Source organism: Astatotilapia calliptera, chromosome 12 (genome assembly GCF_964374335.1).
Source record: "Astatotilapia calliptera chromosome 12, fAstCal68.1, whole genome shotgun sequence".
Classification (NCBI taxonomy): domain Eukaryota; kingdom Metazoa; phylum Chordata; class Actinopteri; order Cichliformes; family Cichlidae; genus Astatotilapia; species Astatotilapia calliptera.
Genome location: NC_137433.1, coordinates 15725549 through 15752945, shown reverse-complemented (window position 1 = coordinate 15752945; position 27397 = coordinate 15725549). Strand labels below are relative to the sequence as shown.

General features: G+C 43.5%; 2 protein-coding genes across 3 annotated transcripts; both read right to left on the bottom strand.

Annotated features, from left to right (window-relative positions):
* Positions 1–913: 913 nt before the first annotated feature.
* On the bottom strand, positions 914–16965 carry LOC113033562 (glycerol-3-phosphate acyltransferase 4). The gene is made up of 13 exons (XM_026187501.2): positions 16828–16965; positions 15388–16041; positions 13074–13143; positions 12683–12983; positions 11320–11394; positions 11143–11232; positions 5917–6010; positions 5668–5783; positions 5401–5456; positions 5224–5309; positions 5003–5131; positions 4117–4196; positions 914–2291 (listed from the first exon to the last, which is right to left on the bottom strand). The coding sequence occupies exons 2-13, from the start codon at positions 15553–15555 to the stop codon at positions 2183–2185; spliced, it is 1374 nt and encodes a 457-aa protein (XP_026043286.1). The 5' UTR covers positions 15556–16041; positions 16828–16965; the 3' UTR covers positions 914–2182.
* Positions 16966–18085: 1120 nt separating this feature from the next.
* Positions 18086–27397, bottom strand: polr3d (polymerase (RNA) III (DNA directed) polypeptide D). Of its 2 annotated transcripts, none has more exons than XM_026188322.2 (9): positions 27238–27397; positions 20433–20595; positions 20249–20292; positions 20013–20167; positions 19794–19918; positions 19273–19432; positions 18941–19188; positions 18706–18858; positions 18086–18553 (listed from the first exon to the last, which is right to left on the bottom strand). In XM_026188322.2, exons 2-9 carry the CDS (start codon positions 20592–20594, stop codon positions 18437–18439), a joined length of 1164 nt encoding a protein of 387 aa, XP_026044107.2. In that variant the 5' UTR covers position 20595; positions 27238–27397; the 3' UTR covers positions 18086–18436. The 2 variants fall into 2 exon arrangements, with proteins under 2 accessions (XP_026044107.2, XP_026044108.2); XM_026188323.2 differs by lacking the exon at positions 27238–27397 and adding an exon at positions 26395–26542.

Below are 27397 nucleotides of genomic sequence, written 5' to 3'. Positions count from 1 at the left end.
CTTGTAGAGCCAATCATCTTCATAAGTCTAGATCCAGAAATAGCTGATGTTTATCGTCTTTCCATCAATCGACACCCATGAGATCAAGATGTTTTGATTTTTTTATGCATTCAAAATTCTTATTCAATCTACTTTAAAACAGGTCTGTCTTTTGTTTTATCCCCTATATCAGCACTTCTAAGAATAAATGCTTTAGTCATTTGGACGCATATCATGAGCAGGTATCAGACTAAAAGTGAGCTTATGACATCTGACTCTACTGTGTGCTGAAACTCAGCAAATATTTGCCCCCTTCCTGGTTTATTCTTTGCATAATTGTCACAGTTACATGTGTCAGACTGTCAAAAAAATATTTAATGTGGGACAATTATAATGACAAAACACACAATGCAGTTTTAAAATCGTGACTTAATAAATTAAGGGATAAAATCTACCCAAACCTATCTGGCTCTGTGTGACAGAGTGATAGTGTAAACCTAATAACTTGTTTTGCCACTTTTGGCAGCACGAACTGAAATCAAGTGTGTGATTACTGGCAATGTCTTTCAAATCACTGTGAAGGAACTTTGGCCGACTCGCCTTTGCAGAGGTTTTTTTTTTTTTTTTTTTTAATCAACCACACTGCAGGGTTTTCAAGAATGAAAGGCTTGTTTAAGGTCACACATAAGCATCTCAGGTAATCACATGTTTAAATCTCTTCAAATGTGCTGTACATTCACGCACTGATCCTTAGCACTAAACCCTGATAGGGAATAAATGCAAGAATACAGTGCTAGAAAAATAAAGATTCCAATCTTGATGCCAGACTGGAGGCATCACAACGAAAAACTATCCAGAAAGACAGAAAACAACAGCAAGTCAAGGCAATACTTATAAACATTAGATATAGTGAAAAAAAAAACAAAGTCAAAAGTAGTGAACATTCTTGAACATTTATTTTTATGAAATGATTTGACATAATCTAAAACGACTATCCCTGATAACAGCAGACCAGTGAGACAAAGGTCCCAGGGAGAAACCAATGAGGCCGTCCACCAAGTTTCTTGAGTTCAAAGTAAAGCTGCAGTCTGTTCATGAAACCTCCTTGAGGCTGCTAAGTTAGGAAAAAGGTCATTGGTGAGGCGGGGCAGATAAACACAATAGCTTTTAGAGTTTACTTAAAATAAACTAGCCACTGTTCACTGCAATGGCAGGAAGTCAATGAAAAGATGTATTTTTAAAAGGTGTATGAGTATGTTTTGGTTATTTGCCATTATATCTATGTGTTTAGTGAAGAGACCCACTGTTATGATTTTACATCGCTACCTGCGTGACACAAGCCTTACAGGAACAATGCTGACGAAATTCCTAATAATCCCTTTTTCCAGTTATACATTATTAGCTGGAAGAAGAATAGGTGTCTAAATCTACAGACTTCCATCAGAGTAACTGTGGGTGCACATTTTCCACTTCATAATGTGAGCACTTGCACATTCAGTGGAGAGAGGAGAAAAAAAAGAAAAGAAGTCACAGACAGCATATCAGGAACACGTCTCAAGCGCAGCTCCTACAGTGGCCATGTGTTGATACAAGTCTTAATGTAAAACTCAATGTTTAAAATACAAGGTTTTTTTTTCATCTTGGAAAAAAGCCCATAAAAATATCTGAAATGTAACAAAATCTGGCACTGTGCCCTGAATCAAGGGTACAAGCCGGTCATGAAAAACCCCAAGTCAGTCACAGGTTTCAGCTTTAGAACAATTTAGTTTTTATCTACAATAACTCCTTTATACACCCAGGTATAATCAAGTCTGAAACGGAAACATAACATAAAAACATGACTGTAAAATCTTAAAAACAAAATATAAAACGATTAAGTGAAAAAGAAAAAAACAAACAAAAATAAACACTTTTCCTTAAAAGACTGCCACCAAGGAAGACTCTCCTTTGCTCCGTTTCTAATGCAAGCGAGGCTTCGGTCAAGCTATTCCAACACAGGGCAGCAGACTCAGAATGACCTGTAACAGCGAAGCCAACTTAACATGCCAGGCTGAGGCAGTGACCGAGGAAGCCAAATGGAGTACTTTTGACATCAGGGACAGAATTTTCCAGTCCAGGGGCTCCGACAGAAAAGGACCGCTGCTGATCGCCTAATCAGTAAGAGGTGCCCAGCTTTGAGCCAGTCCATCTCCATAAAGGTCCTTCAGGAGCGGCTGCGGTCCTCCTGGGTGCCAACCAGCATTTTACTGTACAACTTCTGCTGCTCTTCTTTAAAGGTATCTTTAACCTTTGCCCTTTTCAGTCCTCCATCCCTATAAAAGAGCCTGAATTAGTAACAATGTAGCCACACATGTTCTACTGATTAGTTTCTATCCAAGCAATTAAAATGTAAAAAACTTAAACTTTATCGTAAATGGCAATACTGTAATAAATTCTTATTCTTTAAAAAAAATGGCAACCAAATGGTATAAGGAAGCAAATATTCAACTATGAAAACTGAATTAAATATAATAATGTCTCCATGTAATTGGTAAGAATAATTGAATAATTAAATTATAGGTTGATTGGCCTTGTAGATCCAATCAGCTTCATAAGTCTAGACGCAGAAATAGCTAATGATGTCAAACTGTTCTTCATTTCCCAGAAATCAAACATTTTTGGCATCACTGTGAGTAACAACAGTCCAAATTCTTGCAGCGCCAATAAAATGATGAGTGTGGGAGTTCACCCTGGTGTTACAAAAAAGTTCAACATCCATGAAAAAGTTGTTTAACAGAGTAAGACGTTAGCTAACTATACTCTCCATCAAAAAATTATAAATCATGTTCTGAAAGTTAAGAAAGAAAGAAAGAAAGAAAGAAAGAAAGAAAGAAAGAAAGAAAGAAAGAAAGAAAGAAAGAAAGAAAGAAAGAAAGAAAGAAAGAAAGAAAGAAAGAAAGAAAGAAAGAAAGAAAGAAAGAAAGAAAGAAAGAAAGAAAGAAAGAAAGAAAGAAAGAAAGAAAGAAAGAAAGAAAGAAAGAAAGAAAGAAAGAGACAGATCTGTTGTCACTCTGGACAAAACAAAACAGTAGCAATGTTTGTCTGCATGCTCAATCATCCAAGTAAGGAAATCCCCCAAAGTTGATTTTGTTCTGAGTGACGAAATGTTTCTCCCAATGAAAACACCATGTCCAGATGAACAGAATCAACTTTTTGGGAGTAGCGATGTTTGTAGTGTTACTGAAGTTTGGCTAGCTGGCAATGGCGTGCTACCTGGTGGCTACCTACAGAGCTATGGTTAGAGTAATATAAACTTAATAAATGTTAATGTGAGGGTCTCTTAACTAAACTTTAGTTAAGAGAACATTTCAGATAATCCATCTAACGGAAAAATTTCTGATTCTAGGCTTCAGGTCCCCACTGAAATCTTAGTCAGCCTGAGAGTGATTCTTTTCTGATGCGTTAAAATATTTGGTGTCTGGCAAGCCGTGAGCCCATGGGCTGTAGATACAGTAGATACAAACTGAGCTTAAAGGCGTGCTGCACATAACCAGTGCTAATAAAAAGCCAGACAAATTGACAACGACCATGGATTATTCTTAGGGGCTTGTTTATGTTAACTAAAAAAAAAAGTATCCCAGTACATTAAAAAGACAAGAGTCTAAACAAACGCCACAGGAGGACAAGGAAGCAGGAGGGACATCATCATGTAACAAGCAGATAAACTGTAATTCAGATGGCACCCTACAACGCTGTAGTAACTAAAGGAAATTTCAGTAGTTCATAGCTCATAAAAAGAAAGGAAAGCAGTGTTATTAGGTTGCATCAATTTGCTCAATGCATTTCATGGAAACTAATGGATGCAGTTGAAACAGTAAAGAAAATCCAGTATATTTTTAGACATCTAAAATGATCTGTGTGGGACTATAGTACATGTAACATAATTATGGATGGATTTGGTTAACAGCTCCAACAAGCTGGAGCAATGATTGTGTATGTGACTGACAGAAAAAAACCTTTTATTTTGTAAGGTTTTGCTATTGCTTTTGGTTACACTTGTGCTTTTCTATGATCCAGTGTCTGGTATGAATAGTCACACGTTTTTCTGCCTTGTCCTTCATTGAATGTGTATGTGAAAATGAAAGAGTGTTATCTTACCATAAGAGATCGACAAGTCCTCCTTGCCTGGCTATGGCTGCTTTAACACGATTTGCGAACTGTACTGCATCCTCTCCCTCCTGTTGGGAGGACAAACATGAATACAGTTCTGGTAAGCAAGCGGTCATAAACAATGAACAGCTTTTCTCCTAAAATCTTATCATTTTGTCATACTGAAGGAGATCTGGGTGGCAGCATCTGTAGCAATGCCATGCAGCACATGCTCATGCAATATGCACTAATGCACCACATACCATGGAGGATGCTGGTTTTTGAGTTGTGTGCTGATGGTTGCTCTTTTTAGCTCTTTAAGACTATGTATATGATGAATGAATGAATAGATTTTGATTGGTCAGGTCACCGGACAGATTTATGTTACATTTCAGTCGATCTTAAATAAGAGAGTTAGCAACATTTCTGAATCTTGTTTTAATTCTCAAAGACTTTGCTTCTCTGAGATGATCTTTGCATAATCAATAATGTTAATGACCTGTTGCCAGTTAAGATAATTAATGCTGAGATGTTTCACTAAGTGCTTTATTCCCCTCATGTGTTTTGTTGCCCTTGTCTAAAAAAGTATAAAGCCTTGAAAATGTATACCATCAAAAGTTTGGTATTATTCTCATTGTAGGAATTTGTAAACAGGGCGACAAAACAATACAGAGGGTCTACAGCTGAAACGCATATTCTGTTATTGTGACTGCAGGTCCTGCTGGTCAAATTTTGAGGATGGCTGGTCAAAATAAAATGTAATAAATCAAGATAAAAAAAATCCATTACAAGTATATGGATTTTAAACAACGTGCTCTCAATATATAAAAACAAAACAACAAAAAAAAGAAACACAAAGCTTCTCTTTGTTGAGATGCCTCGAGTTGAGTCTCACCTCTCTAGACATGGGAGGAAGGTACCACACGCTGCAGACGATGGCCCAGCTGCTCATCATACGCAAAAGGTAGTTGACCATCCCGAACTTGCTGCTATTCCAGAAAGCATCTCCAAAGCGGGGATCATACTACGAGGTTCAGGCACACACCAAAATGATTAATCAGTACATGTGTTACTGTGGACAAGACTGTAGTTAAAAACTAGAACAAAAACTGTTACCTTAATAGCCACAGGGTAGACTGTGGCACCAATTTCAAAACTGCCCTTCTTAAACATCATAACCGATGTGTTGTTAATGCAGGTACCTTGAAATAAGAATTCATAAAACACAAGGTTTATGTAAGATAAAATAAAACTTGCAGTTAGATAACTATATGATTTTCTATATGAGCTCACCTTCTGGGAAAATGAGGATAGGCAGTTTAGATTTATCTTCTACATGGTCGCTCAATCTGTAGTGAAAGAAGTATGCAGGTTAATGCAAAAGATTTCTAAAGAGATCACTTTTTAAAGACTATTAAACCAAAAATTTGAGTAGACTTATTCCAATTTAAAGTTTTACTTTGAATGATCCAAAAACAACCCATGGAATAATTTCTAAAAAGGTAAAACGTCATAAAAACGTACAAAAAAAATATCTTTAAACACAGACTGTAATTCTACCTTTTGGCCACAAGATGTCTGTCTTTTACTTCTGAGCGTTCAAACCAAATGTGTGGACAAGCTTTGACCATGGATCTCTGAATGACCCCCATCAAGCCGCCATGGATTTGTCCAACCTAACAACACAAACACAAAGATAGCAACAGATCTATTTCTGGGAGAGTTTCCACTCCAACAAATACCTGCAGTAGAAGAAGTGACCAACGTAAATGTTTTGTTCTTTTCTACATTTTGTGCCAGTATAGTTACCATAGCATAACAGCCATCGCTTGCCAGGATGATGACATCAATTGGTGAAGTGTGGTTAGCGACACAGATGCCTCCATTTTTGGGTTTATTCTCACTAGAAAAGGGGGAAACAACAATTAAATTATGATGGGACTTAATAAAGATTATGAAGTGTGGGGGGTAAGCAACTGTTAAAATCAAATGCAAAACCATGCTTAATAGAAATTTTGGTATGATTTGGTGCAGTGCCTCCCACCCTCTTCTCTGGTGAAAACAAAGCAACCCATGCTGTCCATGTTGAAATGTGCGACCCCCTGAGTATGGAGGATCTGACAGCTAAGACTACATTCCACAGATAGAGTTTCCATCTTAAATAGGGAGAGAACATTGCTTACTGTATCACTTGAGTATTTTTAGAACCAGACTGGGGAGGAGTACATGTTACAACAGGCTAGGCCCAACAGACTCAAAGTTACAGCTCTGGCTTACCTACAAGTGCACCTAATGTGCATCAGTCCAATCAACAAATGTCAAACAAGTACTGACTCGACTTCTACTCGTATCTCTCAGTCTCAACAGAATCTGAATTTATATTCTCATTTCAACAACAAACCACCATTGTTCTGCAGGTGAAAGCATATCAGGTCACATTTCCTTTCAGAAACGTAACAAATATCACTAAAAATGTCAGCTGATTATTTCAAATTCCTTCAAGCCTCCAATACACTTGGCACTGCCAAGAAAACACCAGCTGCTAGAGAGTGCACAATGTGAGTAATAACTTCCTCTTCCACATCGGTTGCATGTGCAACCCTTTTGATCAAAGTCCTCTGTCACGTTTTATGTTCCTCCAACGTTCTTGCGAAAAAAATATATATATTTAAATTATTTCTTGCATCACTTAATAAATCTCTCAAACCCAAATCTAATTGAATCAGTAATGGTTCATGAAACACATTCCTTGGCTCCAAGCATGTCATATGTAAAAACTTGGAAAGTTTGGTTGAGCTCACAATGGTTGTGTGAGCATCTGTTGCTGACTTCTGTACTTCATCTTGCATCAGAATAACTGCTGTGGTGAAAATTAATTCAGAAAGTCTTGAGTCTAGCTACAGACACCCTTCCTTTCATGCTCACACACTATATGCACAGATTTCCATTGTTAACACCATGGCTTCTGCTCTCTGAACATAAGTCATCTGTCATCATGTAATCTGACACCTTTCCCCTCAGGACAAGATGTCAACTGAGCCTTATGTTTCTGAAAGGCAAAATGATGGGACCATGTGAACAAGCGGTGCAGCCGCTGCATGGTTGGGATTATTGCATCCTTCTAGATTTATGATAACTTCAAACCAAAGCTTAAATCTTGACATCCTCATTGCCCAAAGTAGGGCTGGGCCATATCATACCGTTCACGGTAATACCGGTATAATGTTGGGCAACGATAACAAAATGAAATATCGCAATAGAATATGGGTAAAACACATGCGCAGTGCCTTTGTTTTCATACGAAAATGGCGGAAAAAGCATGGCGGTGACAGAGAATGAGAAGGGCGAAAGTGGAATGAATGAAACGGATGAACCAGAATTAGTTTGTCAAAATGCTGCAACTTCAGTGGTGTGGAACTGGTTTAGCTTTCGTCCGTCAGATACACATCAAAAAACTATTTTTGGTAGCGCATGCTAGTGGGCCGTCGTTATTACCAAGTTATATTTTGGAAAATACAGCACACTTAAAATCAATCTTTTGATTTTTCTGAAAATCGACAGTGCCCCTTATAATCCCGTGTGCCTTATATATGAATTCTGGTTGTGTTTACTGACCTCGAAACGATTTTATGTATTATACACGGCGTTCGAAAATCAGTCAAATGTTTTAGTACGACTTTGCTAAGCTACGAACCCGCACCGCTTGATGGATTGTCGGAGCATTACGGCTGTCGTACGCAGGAGCCTCGTGGAGTGATATGTACTGTGCTTCAACATAATATTACCGTATTGTGTGTGTATAACCTCTTTTTAAGTTTTGTAGATATTATACATGGTTATGCTGAGGATATGTCGGCCAATTTCCACTGGAAATGCATTTTGGTTAAACTGTCAGCAAGGAATTTGCATTTGCACAGTTACATTTTTATATAACTTTTAATGCACACTAAAAAAAATAAAAAAAATAAAAAACAGCTGCTTGTTTAAGTGAAAATACATTGATGTTTTTTTTGTTTTGCACTAATAAAGTTGTAAAGTGTTTTGTCTAGTGTCAATTATATCATCTTATATATAATTATCGCAAATTTTCAAATGTATATCGTGATAAATACTTTTGGTCATATCGTCCTGCTCTAGCCCAAAGTGTCATAGGCTACGTTCACACTGCAGGTCTTAATGCTCAATTCCGATTTTTTGATCAAATCCGATTTTTCTGTCTGGTTGTTCACACTACAAATAAAATGTGACCGCAAAACCGCTCTAGTGTGAACGGTTCACGGCCCTCAGAGTGGCCCGCACGCGCAAAAGAAGACATCACACACAACGCACTCCGTTTACGGTAGTAAAAATGGCAGCTACAGAGCTAGCAGGTGTTGTTGCAGCAGTCTATTAATTTCTGCACAGTCGTAACTGACAGAATTTTGACAAATTAGAGGAAGAAGGACACTGAGAAAAAAGATAGCCTGTGCTTTAACAATGGCCTTGTTTGGAGCAGTGGCTGCTACCTCCGTGCAGAGGTATATATGGACACGGAGTCGTTTAGCTTGAATAGAATTGTCTCCCCATATGCTAATCAACTCCAAAACCTCAGTTTTTGTCCATTGACTCGCTCCGTCTCCAGTTTCCGCCGCCATGCTTTCTCATTTGTCTTCTCTGGCACTGATAATTGGCTTCTGTCTTGTGTCAGTGACATAAAAGACTGATTTAATGCAACATGACCATTCAAACAGCAGTCACTTTCTAAAACATTAGATATCTATTGGATTCAGTACCACATACAAAAGTGACCCAGATCGGATTTGAAAATATCGGATTTGTGCCGTTCACACTGTCATACCATGATCGGATATGGGTCGCATAGGGTCAAAAAAGTCGTATTTGATGCGCTTTCGCCTGCAGTGTTACGTAGCCTAAAGTAACCCCAAAACGCATTAAATCTATCCATCCATCTTCATCCGCTTTGTCCGGGGCCGGGTCGCGGGGGCAGCAGCCTAAGCAAAGAGGCCCAGACCTCCCTCTCCCCAGCCACCTCCTCCAGCTTATCCGGGGGAATACCAAGGCGTTCCCAGGCCAGCCGAGAGATATAATCTCTCCAGCGTGTCCTGGGTCTGCCCCGGGGCCTCCTCCCGGTGGGACATGCCTGGAACACCTCACCCAGGAGGCGCCCAGGGGGCATCCTTGTCAGATGCCCGAACCACCTCAGCTAGCTCCTTTCGATGTGGAGCAGCAGCTGCTCTACTCTGAGCCCCTCCCGGATGGCCGAACTTCTCACCCTATCTCTAAGGGAGAGGCCAGCCACCCTTCGGAGGAAGCTCATTTCTGCCGCTTGTATCCGCGATCTCGTTCTTTCGGTCACTACCCACAGCTCGTGGCCATAGGTGAAGGTAGGGACGTAGATCGACCGGTAAATTGACAGCTTCGCTTTTACACTCAGCTCCCTCTTCACCACGACGGACCGGTGCAGCGTCCGCATTACTGCAGCTGCAGCCCCAATCCGTCTGTCGATCTCCGGCTCCCTTCTCCCATCACTCGCGAACAAGACCCCGAGATACTTGAACTCCTCCACTTGGGGCAAGAACTCATCCCCGACCCGGAGTGGGCACTCCACCCTTTTCCGGCTGAGAACCATGGCCTCAGATTTGGAGGTGCTGATCCTCATTCCCGCTGCTTCACACTCGGTGCGAACCGTTCCAGTGCGAGCTGGAGGCCCTCACCCGATGAAGCCAACAGAACCACATCATCTGCAAAAATCAGAGATGAGATTCTGAGGCCACCAAAGCGAAAGCCCTCCGCCACTTGGCTGCGCCTAGAAATCCTGTCCATAAAAATTATGAACAGCAATGGGCCAGACACCCCATATTCCCGCAACACCTCCCACAGGACACCCCGAGGGACACGGTCGAATGCCTTCTCCAAGTCCACAAAACACATGTAGACTGGTTGGGCAAACTCCCATGCACCCTCAAGTATCCTGGAGAGGATAAAGAGCTGGTCCAGTGTTCCGCGACCAGGACGAAAACCGCATTGTTCCTCCTGTATCAGAGGTTCGACTAACGGACGAACTCTCCTTTCCAGCACCCTGGCATAGACTTTCCCAGGGAGGCTGAGGAGTGTGATCCCCCTGTAGTTGGAACACACCCTCCGGTCCCCTTTCTTAAAGATGGGGACCACCACCCCGGTCTGCCAGTCCACAGGTACTGCCCCTGATCTCCACGCAACATTGCAGAGGCGTGTCAACCAGGACAGCCCTACAACGTCCAGAGCCTTCAGGAACTCGGGCGGACCTCATCAACACCAGGGGCTCTGCCACCAAGGAGTTGTTTAACTGCCTCAGTGACCTCGCCCCCGGAAATTGGCGGGTCATTCCCCTCCTCCCCAGACTCTGCTTCCTCCTCGGAAGACGTGTCAGTGGGATTAAGGAGGTCCTCGAAGTATTCCTTCCACCGCCTGACAATTTTCTCAGTCGACGTCAGCATTAAATCTACAGTGGCATTTTTGAAAGTGACTGCTGACATTATGCAATTTTTGGGGGTCTCTTTTTGTTAAACATAGTTTTCCCCTTGACAATGAAAAAGTAAATCGCTCTGAGCGCTATCTAATTGTAATTTGATTTTTTTTTTAGCGAAGTCAATAATCACCAGCAGCACTGTTACACTTTTCGGACAGACTTTTGCACTGTTATAACTTTGGCTTCATGCAATTTCTTATTGAGTGCGAACAGACACATCAATCAATATTTTTAATGAAAACTTATCAGGGTGTATGCCATTAAAGAGCAAGAGTGAAAAAAAATTGGGAAATTAACCACAATGTTGAGAAAGCACAGAGAAACACTGGGGCAGTTGTGTGAAGCAATCAACCAGCAGATGCACCACCCATCATCCTGTCCTCTATGACGGACACTGATCCAAAAAAAAAAAGGAAAATTATGCAATTAAATGAGCAATGTCAAGTAAACACTTCCAGTGGTTGACAAATGGAATAAAACAGTCACATGACTTGGTGGTTATATGGGAAAACAGTGTAGGTCCTTACCTGTCATGGTAGGTTATAATGGCAGTCAAAGCTCTGACGCATATTCTGTAGCACATCAAATGGACTTTCTCACTCAGAAAATTCTTCATCCTGGAAAGAGTACACAGCAGGATTAACACATCTGCAGGGCTGATCTGATACTTTTGATAGAGTTAAAGTCGTAACCATCAGTTATACCTTCCATTTGGCAGCAGCCCAACAACAGAGGTGAGGAACACAAGCAGACCTACACCAGTGAAGGCAAGAGTGACCCTGATAGAGGGAGACAGGACAATTCAGAGAAGCATATATAAGGAAGCATTACAACAGAACACTGTAGTTGTTTTGGTTTAATTAATTAGTCTTTGTATGGACATTAACATGCAGATATATTACTTAAAAAGCTTTCTTCTGAACCACAAGCTTTCACTTAGAAGAGCTCATGTAAAAAGCAGTAGTGTAAGATTCTTGACATAAACTCAAAGTATCATGCCCTCCTCTACACTCCACTGTCTCAGACAAGACTGCAGAACCTGCAGAAGGACATATTAGGTGACAGTTAAGCTGGCCGACACGTCGACTTAATCTGGATGAACCAATCATCCAGGGCTGGAAAAGGTGCTGATTATATTGTGTGGGGATTAAGAAAAATATAAGAGAGCTAAAGGTTTCACAGTGTCATGAGCAAAGCCAATATTCAATTGGACAAAGGCTGAAAGAGAGAATCTATTAGGCTTGACAGGAGACTAGAAAGGAGGGTGTCTGTGCAGCGGTGGCCTGATTTGTCTCCCCACTGGCGACTGGAAATGAGCCAGCCACACTTAGCACTGAGTCACCATCTCTGTGTCTTTCTAAGATGAGGCTGGTAGAGGATCTCTGTATGTGGCGTCTTTAGTTATGTAACAGCAAGTTCGCATGTCAAGTAACCACACAAAACTGAGTAACCAGTTAGACTTGCATGTGGTTAAAACATAAATGTGAAACTTTAGTAACATTCTCTGGGACAGTTTGTTAAAACTGAAGAACTTAATACAAGAAAAAAGCGTTCTATCATTGCTCAGTTGGGCAGGACTGCTGCATCACACAGTCAAACCACACACCCAAGGGCTGGAATCTAGACGTCCCATAGATGCGAACATGTGCGTTAATGCTGTGACGGCCTAAAGACCTATCGAGGGTGTACCCGACCTTTCTGAAATATCCCTACTGGAAGCATCGATTGTGAGGCTGGTTTGGCCTACAGGTGGTACATTTGCAACTTTTTATTGGACTATTTAGATAGAGTTACATGACAAAAGATACAAACATACATGCTAGGGAAGGAGATTATTAGTATGTTACATACGTAACATATTTCTCATGTCGTTGAGCGTTTGTGACGAGCTAAAATATGGAAAAGTATTCAAACTAAATTTTTATGCTAGCATTAGCATTTGTGACAAGGTTATACCAGTGCCTAGTTGTACAGGAGGGGCTAATGTATTGTGTGTATCCATGTTTTTGGTATTTCAAAAGCAGCAACTGTGCTTTTGCCTGTGACTCTTCAAAGTACAGCTAATACCTGAGAGGCAGCAGGAAACCATAGCGGATCAGCAGGCCCAGCCCCCATAGGACAGTCAGCCTCAGGCTGATATAGTGGAAGTTGTAGTTGCTCCGGGTCAGCAGATTCCAGGACTTCAGCTCCTCAGCAGTAAACCGCTTGGTCACTTCATCATCCATGATGCTTTCCACTCCTCGCCGGGCAAAATAGAAAATGTCAGATAACTCAAACTCAGTGGCTGAGTCCAGGTCTTTATTGCTGCCGCTCCGCCGGATCTCCTTGATCTCCTCCTCCAAGGAGGTTGGCTCCTTGGCAATGATAGCTGGAATAGTTCAGACAGACAGAAAGTCAAAAATATTCACCTCTAAAACAAATACATCTTTTGAACAAATATTTCCAAGAATGATCTTACCATTTGAATAGGGTTTGTACAGGAGGTGATTCTTTTCTTTTGCTCCTCTCTCTATCCTAAGTGTGGCCCACTAGAAAGAAACAAAGAAAGAAATGGATCTACAATTAGAAAGAGACGCAAAAATGTTTGAGAAATTAAAAAAAAAAAAAAAACCAGTTCATTCTAGAGAGGTGCACAAATATTCTCCACACCCTGGCCTAAAGGCATCTAAAATGAAAACATGTGCGCACTGGTTATCAGCAGAGTTGTTATTTTAAAGACAGGTTTCAGCCTTGCATTCAATCATCATTGCAACATTACATTACATGAAAGAAAGGTCAAACATCTGGCAGCAGAAGGAATCTTATATGGACAAATGGTCACATTTTTAAGCAAGCCAATATCCGATACTCGTTTCTGCTCAAGAGGCAATATGAATGAACTTTCCCCACAAAAAGAAATATTACATCTATTGTTTTTCCTTTTTGCACAAATGATTAAAAATGGCAAAATTCCCCAGTGTTGTTCAAGTATATCGTGCTTATCTTCAGACACCCAATGTTTGCTTATTCAAAAAAAAAAAAAAGAGGATTTCCATGTGTAGTACTTCTCCAATTTTTCTGACTTATCTGTGCTTGCAGAAACACTAAAATGCAGACTACTCCCTGTTTAACATGTATTATACTGCAATAAATGTCAAAAATATTTCCTATGACGCAAACATCTAGTCATTTACGTATGCTGTGCTAGGTGAGATAAAAAACTAAATGAAGTGCATCAAAGAACGCAGTGTTCTCCCAAGCTGGAAAACAACATGTTTGTTTGTGTGCGTGTGTTTGGGGGGGATATCAGGAAATGAGTAACCTGGTTGTGCTCGATCAGTTTCACCTGTGCCTACAGCCTGCAGAATTTTGGCAACTTTGAGGGTTTTCTGCATCAATCATAAGAAAATCAACTGACACTGGAACAAAACCGAATGTTTGTAAGTACTCAAACACATTAAGGCATGAAAGTCTGCTAAAACTCAAATTAGTCAAAAGGACTGGTACAAACAAGAACGCTTGGTGGCTGGACATCTCACAAACTTTCAAACGTTTGGCTCTAAATCACAGAAAGCCTAAACACCTTTATTTAGGCTGGATAACCAAGATGTTTTATTACATTTCCTAAAAATAACTTTATTTTACAGCAACAATTAACATTAACGCTAGTAATGAAGGCTCTACACAAGCCATCATTAGTCAAATCTGATACAAGCAACACTAGTCAACCAAGGTTTTTCACTTTTTTATTTTGTTCTTTTACAGCTACCTTTAAACTGTGTCGTGACAAGTTGTCTTACCGAGTCATCATATGAAAATGCAGCTGCAGTTGTCAGTGGTGACTGCAGGAGTAAACAGAGAGCGGCTCCTTCTAGTAAAAAGATGAGGACCAAAATAAAGCAGCTGCTTTGCAGCATGTAGCCCCCAAGCTGCATGCGAGCGAAAAGGTCCTAACTGCTACATGCACATATCTTATGAAGTATTGCCATTTATACACTCATTGGTTAACAGTAAAGCAAATTCTTCAGACAAGTAACTGCAAAAACAAAGTATCATTTTAGGTTTTCTGTTAAAACTGTCTATACACAAACATGGCAGGTTTCATGTTTTTATTTCCATCAAACCTAATGAACCAAATCCATGTGCTACATCTTCATTCTCTGCCTTGCACGCTCTCGGTCGTATCTGTTCTGTTCTGGAAATCTCACTGCTGCTCCTTGAATCATGAGCTAAGAACATCTGATTATCTTCCAGTGGTTCATTTATTTCTGGCACAAGTTCTGCTCTCAGAGGTACATGATGGAAAGTAATGACTGCTTTACTAGTGACACAACTGGGCAGAGCAGCTGATGCACTGTGCCATTATTAGGAGTTCAAATGCATTTCTTTAAAGTAACGACAGCAATTCAGTAAGCAGAGACAACACTTACTGACAAGCACTGTTTTCTAAACTTGAATAACAAGGGAAGTGGCTGTGGTGTTGATCTCTATCAGTCAGACAATGCCTACTGGTCAGTCGTTAAAGGCACAGATAAAGCTGGAGACGTGCCAGTGAACAATCGCTGTTTTCTACAACTTATTTCCTTTTTACAACTAAGATAAAATTTTAATGACACATTTGAGGAACAATGCTAGCAACTTTTATGTCCTTGCCATTGTGCTTGGCAGCAGAAGCAATCGTTTTAACGGTCAACTGTACAAAAGCACAAACACACCTTTATCCGCAACATTTATGATTGCCACAGCACATCAGACTGCAATAAACTTTGAGTCACGAGGAAGCACGCTCTTACCTCAAAGACCTTTAAGAGTGTTTTCATGTAAAGACGCCGGATACCAAAGGACACCCCAAAGATGGCAGGCACAATAATGAAGACCAGCAGCAGGGTGAACCACACGGTGAAGGAGATGCCCAGCAGGATACACACCAAGTTATCAAAAGGATTGAAGAAGAGTTCCATCTTTAAAGTTGGATGAGTTCAGTTCAAAAACAGTGTAAAATCCCAGGATTGAGCAGATGTGAGAAGAGGTGCAGGTCTTCACCTCCCGGCCCCAAGTGGCCTTTACCTTTTTGTCAGAAAAAGGTCTTCATCAAGATAACTAGGGGATGGAGCTTCTCCTTGCACTGAAATGCGAATCATTACAAAAACAGGAGACCACCTTGTTGTTGCCCTCTTGGGCAGTGTTAAGTATTTCAGTAGATTCACCTCGAACTGGATTCTGAAACTGAGCTGAGAAGAGTTCCGGGAAAAGGAGGGGAGGGGGGTTACGATTAAGGCAGGTGTGCTAACAAACTGCCTGTCCCTTGTTGCAGATGTTTTCTGCGGTTTGAGAAATGCCTCCCGCTGGCGGAAACAATGTAAACACTGGGACAAAAACAGCTGGGTACAGCAGGTGGTTTTTCTTGTGTGGTGAAGATCCGGGAGCTCGGCAGGAGTCACAAAGGCCTGGAAAGATGTAAACACATGGTCAGGACCAGCTGTGTCTCAGTACTAAAACCTCTTTGGTCGGATTGCTGTCTGTGTAATTTAATAACGCAAGACAGACAACGTGTCCTTGTGTCAGCGCCTGCTCAGTACATATTACATATACCGGTGTACAAACTTAATGCTAACGTGAACATAAATAAACACCACTGGTCTTTATAAGGTTAGCGCCCACCTATTTTCTGCTAAGGAGCAGATAACTTTAAATGTTACGGTTATGGGCTGGGGTGCAACGATAACGTTAGCTTAGAGGCCCTTCTCGTACCAGCTGCTGATGCTGCAGTCGGGCGGCTAACGACAGGCTCCGTCCTCAATTAAAAAAAACAAAACACTTTGGATTAGCGCGGCTCATGCATTATTTAACGGCTATTGACGCTTTCCAGGACAATTTGGCCGCCTCTCAACCCCGAGGAGGCTATTAAAGCGATATAAGCAAGAACTCGGTTGCGAAACTCAAAGACTCCTGAACGCACACTGATGACAAGAAGCCAAGGATAAAGTTAGCTTGTCGCCTCTGAGCTAACAGTGAGGCTCAAATTTGCCTCCTTGTGCGAATTGCCTCGTTTTGCTAACGTTAGCCTGCTTGCGCTCAGCTCAGTCCTCCACGATGCTGTCCGGTAGTTCACGCTCCGCTAAGACAGCCTTTCAGTTACCAGCTTGAATTCGGTACGAGGACTTGGTGTGTTTCCAGTAATTATCCTAACAACAAAACTACACGAGGCTTAAAAGGCTTCACAGTTAACCAACCTTCAGCCACGTTAAGTCCGGCTCCGGTACAGCAGCGCTCCGTCCCCCATCACTTTGTCTTTGTCTTTTGGACTGCAGCCAAACTCCACCCGTCGGACAGCACAAGCGTACAGCTGGCGGCTCGAGGATCACTGAAACGACCAACTCCTGCCGAAACCCCCCCACCCCACCGAGCGGTGCTGACCTCTGGTGGTACATGTACGCTATTACAGTTGAATACTTTATTGGGATTTTTTTTCTAACCACTAGTGGCGCTATAGAGCAACTTTGCCACACGCGCTTGTGGTCAGAGGTTTACATCCACTAACCATGGGCAGGAATATCATGATAATTTGGGGCTTTAAAGATTTCTTTAAACCGTTCTTTTTCTCAGGATGGAAGGAGTTATTTTGGATTTTTTTTCCAGTCCAAGCAGGCTCAAAAGTATGCATCCACTTTCTTAAATCCTTTAATACATGGTGTTCAAGGTTCTACAATGTCTTTTAACTTGACAAGTTCACGACCTATTAACTTTAACTGCTAGTTTCTTTTGCTAGCATATGGATGTTTGACAACACTCATTGGACCACCACTCAGAACAACGAGAAAACAAAGGAACTCAGTGAAGACCAAAAAAGGAGAATTGTAGATTTACACAAGTTGTCAAGACCTCCCTGAGCCATTTCTAAACACTGCAAATTCTAAGATCATCAGTTTAACCAGCTGTCCTTAAATAAAAGTTATTCAGATGTCTCACTACTTTTTAAGGTCTAAAAAGAGGTCAAACTATCACCCTTAGATGAGAGTAAATTGTTAGAACAACCCAGGAATCACCAAAGCTCAAGCCTGCCATGAACGGGAAACTGCTGGATGCCAACCAAGAACAAGACAATGACCCAAAACACATCAAACCTGGTTTTGGATTAGATAAAGCAGGCTAACATTAAGTTTCTTGAATGGCCTTCCCAAAGCCCCAAGCTCAGTCCTGTTGAGAATTTCTGCACTATATTTAAAACTGTCATACTGTATTTAAATTTTTTTGACCACAACTAAACAAAATAGGAAATATTAGTACAAACCTGCCATTTGTACTGCATCAGAATGATAGAATTAATACACCTTTTCTAATATTACTCTTCACGTAATAGCAAATTCCCCCAAAACAAAAAATAAAGCCTTTGTTGTTTATGTTTTTTTTAAATATATATATATTTTTATCTACAAAAAGAAAGTAATTATTTTTGTAATTTCCACAAACCAACTTTTAAACAATTGAAAATACTTTGATAACAAAAACAGACCCTTTTTATTCACACATTTACATCCATGTAAAGTCTTTTCAAGTAATTTCAGATACAGAGAAGGAAAAATGGTACTGATACTTGGCACGTCATTCAAGCTTACAACCATGAATTAATAAACTCTATGAATGAGAGAAAATAAAACTTTTGTTTCCTAATTATAGATAGTGTTTTATAACCACTCTGTAAACACAAAATCTCAGCCAGCTACCTCTCTACTTGTAAGCCTTACGGGTGCAGCAGCCTTGTAGTATCTAGCCTTTTGTCAACTTCTCCGCAAGTGTCCATCGGACTTGAGGAGGATCAGTCGCCTGCTCCTCTGATGAGCATCAAGAACTGCTCTCCAGCAGAGCTTCAAAGTCCGGTGAGCAAACCATTTTGTGTTTGACGTTCCCTAATACAGTCAAGTTACCCGTTTTCCCCTCTGTATTGATAGAGACAAGTTCCTGTGAATAGAAGGGATGGAAGGAAAAGCGCGTCAGAAATGTTTTTATCGTGCAAATACAACAGATCGGAGGAGAATGTTGGAAGATGGAAATAAATACATTACTCAGAAAAAGACATAAAAAATCCTCAAAGAAATAAATTTGTGTTGTACCTGCAGGAAAGAGCAGGATGTTCCTAGAGACACATCGAGCGTCACCTGCCCCAGTATGAGCTGCACTCGGCCAGACTTGCGTACCAGCATCTTTCCCACAACACCCTCCCGCAGATCCTTCAGATTGCAGCTGTTGTCCTCAGCTTTCTCCTCCTGTTTGGTATAAAAACACCACCTACTCAGAAGAACACGACGACATCGTGGACTTAAACTTGGACCCCAGCTGTATGCTTACCTCTGATTCTGTTTTCAGGAGCACAGACTGCCCATCCTCTGACTGCACCTCTGTTTTCACCGGCTTGTGCTCTTTTGTGGGAGGCTGGCCGGGCAGCGAGTCTGGTAGCTGAATGAAGAAAAGCTCCTCCACTTTGCTCAGACTCCATCTGTGCAGCAGGTCAGGGAGTACTTCGGGCTCGGGGAGAGGAGGAGGCCTGCAAGTTGCCTCGGGCTTCTTTATTTCAATTTCCTCTGGCTCTTGTTTCACTGAAGACAAAGTTACGATTAATTTCATGATGCTGCAAAGGAAATTAAACAAGTTCTGAGTCCAACGCAGGTACAAACATTTACCTTCAGCTGCAGGCTCCATTGGTTCACAATCCTCCTCTTTCTTCTCATTTTTAATAGAAGCGTCACTAAATTCATCCTTGAATCCCCATCCTGACACAGCGAGGGGGAGCTGGACAGGGCAGCTCCTCTTCTCACTCCGCAGGAAGGGATCATCCACAAACTAAAAGAACACAATAAGCATTGGGAAAAAGATATAATCCTTTACTTGTCTAAGCAAAAACCCCATGGAACATCTGCAGGTTGTTCAAAAACCTGCAGCGAGGATTCAGACTAAATCTTCTAAATACATTTAAACCGTTGTTGATCCAGCTGCACCGGCTCCCCGCTGAACTCGGAGCCCATTTCAAGATTGTCGTTCTGACTAGAGCTCATCATGGACTAGAACCAGGTTACATCAGTGAATGTTTTACAGCTATATGACCCAAGCAAGTCCCTTAGGTCTTATTCTAAAGGTGCTATATAAATGAAATTGTACGTATTTAGTTACGCAAACAAAGACGAGTGAAAACCAAGAGACTCACGTTGTCTCGTTCCAGCTTGCGCAGGATCTCTTTGGTCTCCTCCTCGGTCTCTCGCTTTTCCTTTTTGATATTAATGATGGGCGAGGGTCCCATGCTTGGAGCGTCTCTCTCGCTTTCATAGCCGCCTGTGTGTGTGGGTGACACAGAATTATGCTGGTGCGATAGAGACTCTGTAAGACACACACGTAAACGATGCGTGAGGAGCACCGGGTCTCCCACCTCTCTTTTTCATCATCATGTCTCCGGGCCCCTGTTCAAAAATGGAGTGCGACTGGATGAGCTCTTGATGGCCTCGGCCCCTGCCTCTCATTCTGGGACCCCGACCTCGATCCGTTTCCTTCCTCTCTCTCCTCTGCCCATCTTCAACTTTTGTTCTAGTGTGAGAAAATAACAGTCAAAGAAACAGCTGGCTTTGGATGTCTGCACTTTATTTATTTAGCGCTTCGGGAACTTACTCTTCTTTAACTTTTCGGCCAATAATGTTGGGTGTAAACGTTTTCTAAAGAGTAAAAAGAAGAACGATAAATGCAAGAGATGAGACAACAAATGTATTCATTTAAAGTATCCATTTGCGCTTTTTTTTTCTGTTGTTGTTGTTAAATGAAGCGAGTGAGTTAGTGAAACAGAGGCATGTCAGACCTTCTTCACTCCTCCTAATGTGAGGTCTCTGGATCGCATCGTGGGGAGGCGGCCAGGAGAGATGCCAGCTGACGGGCGACGGCTCATCAGGAGTCCTTTGTTACCGCTCCCTCCAGGAGTCGGCACCCGACCAGCAGGGTCGCCTGAACCTGCGTCCGACATCCTGAATTGGGGCAAAGGCAGGGGATCGACCATGGGATGGATATTACAAATATTAACATTGTTTCTTATAACATTCTCATATTTATATATAACATACATTTCAACAGTCAGCATGCCGATTGCCAATGGTTACAGTCCTGGATCAGATTACCAATCACACTATGTGGACATGGCCAAATTGGCCTTGCAAGGCTACTTACTGCTACTGCCTATTGATTACTCTTAACTGTTTAGCTATATTTACTTTATGTATGAACATTTTTACATTGGTACTTATGCCTCTTAGCACATTTTAAACTCTACTTCCACAAAGACTGGAACTGGTAAGTAGAATAGGTCTTGAAAATGAGACATATATATATATTTTTTTTCTTTCTCCACTGAATGATTGATTTATTTTGAACATGACTAAAATAACAACAAAATACACTTTAAACAATAATGAGATAAAGAAAGGGTTGGTACAAACAGACTTAAAGGTAAACTCATTTGATCCTACCTCAATATACAATATACATGTATAATTACATACAATTATATAAGTCTACAAACAGATATCACGCATAAAAATCCTAATAATGATGAAGCTAAATGTTGGGTTGCCTGTCTGTAGAACAAATGAAATGTTTAACATTAAAAACTGTTTAACATTATCTCTCAATGAAAATGTAATTTTCTCCAACTGTAAATGATACATTGTGTCTCTTAACAAGGCAGAGTGAGTTGGGGGAGCTTTATTTTTCCAATTTAGAAGTATGTTGTAGAACGTTGGGTTACTTAACGTAATCCCTGGTTCTTTGATAACAGAGTGAGGTGTTTCACCAACACTTCCCTCCTTGCTTAGGCACGGAAAGAAATCTGCTTGGAATGAGTTAGGAGGAGCTGGTCGGCCGTGTTAGTACGAGGGGGCGGAGCCCTGAGCACGGCTCGACAGGTCTGTCATAGACAGACGTGGTGTCATTGGAGCTTCCGTAGTTGGTCACGCCGAGGCGATTCCCATAGTGAAACAAGAGGGGTGAATAGACAGAGCCTGTAATTCACTAACTCGCTTGGCTGTGGTTAGAGCCAACAGCAGAGTGGTTTTAAGAGAGAGAAACTTCAACCCCACTGCCCCAATAGGCTCAAAGGGGTGGTGGGAGAGGGCGTCTAAAACGACTGACAGATCCCATAAAGGGACCAGTGGTCTAGAAACTGGGAGCGTTCGACGCGCTCCTCTCATGAAGCGACCTACAAGGGGGTGCTGCCCAGCAGGTTTATCACCAAACCCCACGTGGCAGGCTGAAATAGCTGCTAAATAGACCTTTATAGTGGAAAAAGCTTTCCTTTTGTCCAGCAAGTCTTGAAGAAAACACAACAGCTCCACCACTGAACACTGAAAAGGGATAATCTGCTTTTCATGGCACCACTCTTCAAAAACACGCCATTTACTGCTGTAAATGGAACGGGTGGAGGAGGCTCTGGCATTCTGAATGGTTTCAATAACCTTCGGAGGCATGCCTGCTGCCTTCAAATTCCACCTTTCACGGGCCAGGCCCAGAGAGCAACCTGGTCTGGATGGGGATGGTATATCTCCCCCCGCGCCTGAGACAGAAGGTCCCTGCGGATGGGGAGTGGCCATGGCTCGTCCACCAGAAGCTGGATGATTTCTGCTATCCAGTGTTTGGATGGCCACCGTGGAGCTATTAAAATCAGAGACAGCCCCTGATCCCTCACTCTGATCAGTGTTGGGGAGATCAGGCTGAGGGGAGGGAAAGCATACAGCAGAGTTTTTGGCCAAGGATGGGCCAGCGCATCTACGCCCAGTGGCGCGTGTGCGTCTGACAGGGAGAAAAACAGGGGGCACTGTGTGTTTTCTCACGAGGCGAAGAGATCTACGGCAGCCCGGCCGTATCTCTGCCAAATCTGCTCCACCACCTGTGGGTGAAGCCTCCATTCTCCGAACAGTGGATTTCCTCTGGACAGGAGGTCCGCCCCCCTGTTCAGAATTCCTGGCACGTGAGTTGCCCGAAGGGAGAGGAGCCGAGTGCTGCTCCACATAATTATTTCCCTGGCTAACCTGTGTAGCTGCCGGGAACGGGTGCCGCCCTGGCGGTTGATATAAGCAACTACAGTGGAGTTGTCTGTTTTCACTAAAACATGTTGACCCCGGAGATACGGCAGAAAATGCCGTAAGGCTAGGAGCACCGCGCGGAGCTCCAGCACATTTATGTGATTCAGAGTGAGTCTCTGTGACCAAACGCCATTCACTGCTCTGCCCATCATAGTTGCACCCCAACCTGACAGGGATGCATCTGTGGTCAGCGTCACCCTGGATGATACTGCCCCGAGCGGTACCCCCGCCACGAGAGCTGTCGGGCTCCTCCAGGGCCGGAGAGCCGCAATACACGGCTGCGTTATTTTTACACCACGACTGAGATGTCGGCGAGGGCACAGCTGCAGAGAAGCGACCCACCGCTGAAAATCTCTCATCATAAGCAGCCCCAAGTGTACCACCGATATCACCGAGGCCATGAGGCCGAGGAGGCGAAGACGGAGTCGGAACCGCACGACTTTCCCCAGCTGAAAACGGGAAAGACAGTGAGTGAAGGATGCGATCCTCCGCTCTGAAAGTGCGATACGATAAGAGATGGAGTCTATTCTGAGCCCCAGATACTCTGTAAACTGTGCGGGTTCCAAGTGGCTCTTTTCCAGGTTGATAGTGAACCCAAGCTCCGTGAGGTGATTCACCACCACCTCGGAGTCTTTGATCGCCTGCTCGCGCGATCGTGAGCATATTAGATAATCGTCTATGTAAGAAAATATTCTGATGCCGCTGTTCCTTAACGGAGACAGCGCTGCCTCCACACATTTGCTGAACACCCTCGGAGCTAAGGATAGCCCGAATGGGATAGTTTGAAACTCGTACGCTACGCTCTGATAAGCGAACCTGAGATATTTCCTGTGTGGAGGATAAATGGCGATGTGAAAATATGCGTCTGATAGGTCGATTGTAACAAACCAATCGCCTGTGTGAATTGAGCGACAAAGCGTCTTGTGTGTGAGCATTCTGAACGTGTACTTTCTCAAATGCTTGTTTAACACACGCAGATCCAGAATAGGACGGAGCGACGTTCCATCCTTTTTCGGGATGAGGAAATAGCGGGAGTAAAAGCCCTGCTGAGCTTCTTCGCTCGGAACCGCTCCGATTGCCTGTTTGTGTAACAGGGAGGATATTTCCTCCTCCAGCACATTCGCTGAATCGCGACTGGCCACAGAAGCTGACACTCCGCCGAATCTCGGTGGTTTTGCCGCAAACTGTAGTCTGTAACCATGGGAAATGGTTGACAAGACCCAGGGATGAACTGCGCATGCGTGCCACCGCTCCAGCCGCTCTGCGAGTGGGCCTCTGAAGAAGCGGTAGCGTGACGTCACCCCTGTCTCCCGGAAGGAGTTGGGGCTCTCCCCCTCGGGAAGAGCGTGAGCTGGGAACACATAATTGCAGTGATTTTCTTTTGTTTTTATTTTGAAACTGGGGAGACATTCTGCCCTTGGCAAACTGCCTGGCTGCAGAAATGCACGTTTTATTTCTTTTGTTACCCCCAAACCACAGTGAAGTGTCTGGTGACTCTGGGCAGCGCTTGGTGACACAGACAGAGTGTTTAGAAGTGTTTGGTGACACTGCGCCATTTGTCCACAAGTCTGTCCTCCCTGAACTGGAGGAGGAGACTGAGAGGGTGCTCCTGGTGAACTGGAAACTTCCGGAGACCCTGAACTTTGGAGTGATTTGGTTACCCCTTCTAACACCTTCCTTCTCTTTGGGGAAGAAAAGAGGGGTGACACAGAATGCTGCAGGTGTGCTAGGCTGACCGCTTCTTTTTTCCCTCTCCGGGGTGTGACGGCTTGTTCTTTGCAGCAACTGCTGCAAAGGAATGCTTGCCCCAAGGTCTTCGGTTCTCTACCTTGGCCTGGTGGGCACCCTGCTGGCCTCCTGCTCCTCTCTGCATTCTGACCCCACTCTGTCTCCCTCTCGCAGCTGCTGCTGTTGCTGCAAAGCCAGCTCTTGGCACCTGCTGGGGCTGAGAGTTAGGTTTTCTGGGTAAGCAGAGATTGAATGCTTCACCCTCCTGCTTTCTGCGGGTGCTTGTTTCTCTCATTCTCTCCAGGGCTGGGCCAAAGAGACCCTTGGTTGGGTCATAGGCTGCATCCATGACCTCAGCCTTCTGAGCATCACCCAGGCCTGACAGGTTTAGCCACAAGGCTCTCTCACCCGAGACTGCAAGGCCCATAACGCGACCACACCCTTGGACTGCTCCCCTGGAGGAGCGAAGAATGAGATCATTAACCACGCAGATTTCATCCCAGAGGGCTGGGTTCGGGGAACCCGAGTCAAGCTGACGGCCCATGTCTTCCAGAATTTCTGCCTGATATGCTGATAGCAGTGTGACTGCATTAAGCGAGCACACTGACTGTGCAGCATATTTGTATGTCCTTTGATAAATAGATGCCGTGAGGCGATCTATCTTGTTGGGCAAAGAAATGCTAGAAGAAGCTGAGATTGCCCTGCGGTTAGGGTGAAGGTGATACGCCACTGAAGGCTCCACTGCTGGGGGTTCAGTCAGCCCCAGTTCACCCATCCCCTGGATCTCAAGCTTAGAGCAGCCCTTGGTCGGAAGCTTGCTTTTAAAAGGGCTTGACCAATAGCGACTCATTTCTTTCATGCAGGCTGGGACTGCTGGCAGAAGCTGCTTTGATGGCGGCAAGGCTGGTGGGAGCCTCTTGCCGTCATACAAGTCACGTTCTGCCCCTTCGGCATCCTGGGCGGCTGGCCATGGGATGCCTAGCTTGGCAGCAGCCCGTTTACAGACCTCGTACAAATTGCTGTCCACCAGGGGTGCAACTTCAGCCCCACTCGGTGGCCTGGACTGCTGGGGAGGAAAGGTAGAGTCATCCTCCTGTTCCTCATCCATGTCCTCCAGGTCGAGGAGGTCGGAGTCGGCATCGCCCTCCGCGTCCTCGCCACCCGGCTCGCCCACGTTTTGATCGAGGAGGTCCTCGAACGATGGGGGCATGAGCGGGGACTCTTCTTCCATCATGTCCGCCCAGCTTGTGGAGGCTCGCGGATGACGGATATCGCTCGTAGCAGTAGCAGCCGACAGGCAGGGGTCCTGACTGTTCGTTACTGCTACTCTCAGCCTCCTTTCCAGGACTTTCTCTGGCATCAAAGCACAGTGTGGGCATCCCTGAGGGTCCGCCAGTGAAGCCTGAGCATGCTTGGCACCCATACAGACGATGCACATTGGATGAGGGTCCCTGCCCGAGATGGTGGCACCGCATGATGCGGGGCACGGGCGGGATGCAGCCTCTTTAGCCTTCGGCTCCGACCTTTTGGCGGGAGTAGGAGCCGTAGACATGGTTAGCGGAAAGGGGTGAGACTAGGCTACACCAGGCTCGTCTCGACACGTTAGCCCGTAAGTAACTAGGACTAGCAGCGGGTGTTAAATCCGATCTAGTCGCGGCGGGAGTCAGCTCGTCGTGACACGTTGGCTGCACTCCGCTAGCCAATATCGTTAGCAACTTAATGCTAACCGAACCCTACGTCGACCAACAAGCTAATGCTAGTGAGACGCTAATGTGGTTCGTGGCCTGCTAACAAGTTAATGCTAGCCGGACACTGAACGAACAGCTCGCCGTAACGCGTTAGCCCGAGTCACACAACGTCGGCTACCTCGCTAACTAAAACCAGGAACCGCTGGGACAGCTCGCCTGACGCGGTTGCTGTTCCACAGTGCAACTCTAAGTACACTTCTTTCGAAGGACTTACTCAGCACGATCCAAACTGGAACCGGAAAAACTGCGTTCGGCGACGTACTCCTACACGGGACGCCTGAGAACTGTTAAGCAGCTAATCAAGTTAGCCTGGATGCGCTGAGGGAGCTCAAAGTAGTTTCTCACGGGAAGAAAGCAAGAATGAGTTAGGAGGAGCTGGTCGGCCGTGTTAGTACGAGGGGGCGGAGCCCTGAGCACGGCTCGACAGGTCTGTCGCCGAGGCGATTCCCATAGTGAAACACCGAGCGAAGTTAGAAAAAGAACTCAATTAAACTAGCTACTGGTTTATTTATTTATTTTTGTTTTTAAATGGTACAGCTTGTCCCATTGGTCCAATGCAGCATGAAAGCTGAAATAGAATTTTCTTATTTTTTTAAAATTAAAATCTTAATGTTAAAAAGGATTAAATGTTTATATTATATAGTATTATATGTTTAAATGTGACTTCAGATTTTAAAGGGTGAATATAGATATAGACCCTGCTCTATAAGACCGCAGAACATACTGTTGACATAATTGATTCATGTAGTATGTACTTATTAATTTCGTTGTAATATACATTATCTTTTTGTTCTGAACACAGACAACAATGTAAATCTGAGCTTCTACTTTTTGTGTTTTTACTAAAGTAGCGCTTATAACACTGTGACATAAATTACTGACACGTTATTGTATCACTATAAACAGAGATCCTGCAGACACATTTTAATTCTTTGAAATGATTTTAGACTACCTCAGCAACACGTGGCCACATTCCAGTGAAATACAATGACACGGGAGACTTTGTTTTAACTTTCAGGACGAACTTTTCATATGCTGTGCTTTCTCGCCTACTTACGTTATTGTCCCTCTGACGTCCTTATGAAATATTAATCCAAAACCCCAGAGTCATTACAGACTGTTTCTACCAGTGCTGTGTGGGACACTGCATGACAGTGTTGATGATTCTGCAGCACGACGCCATGACACTTCCGCATTTGTCACCGTCCACTCAGTTC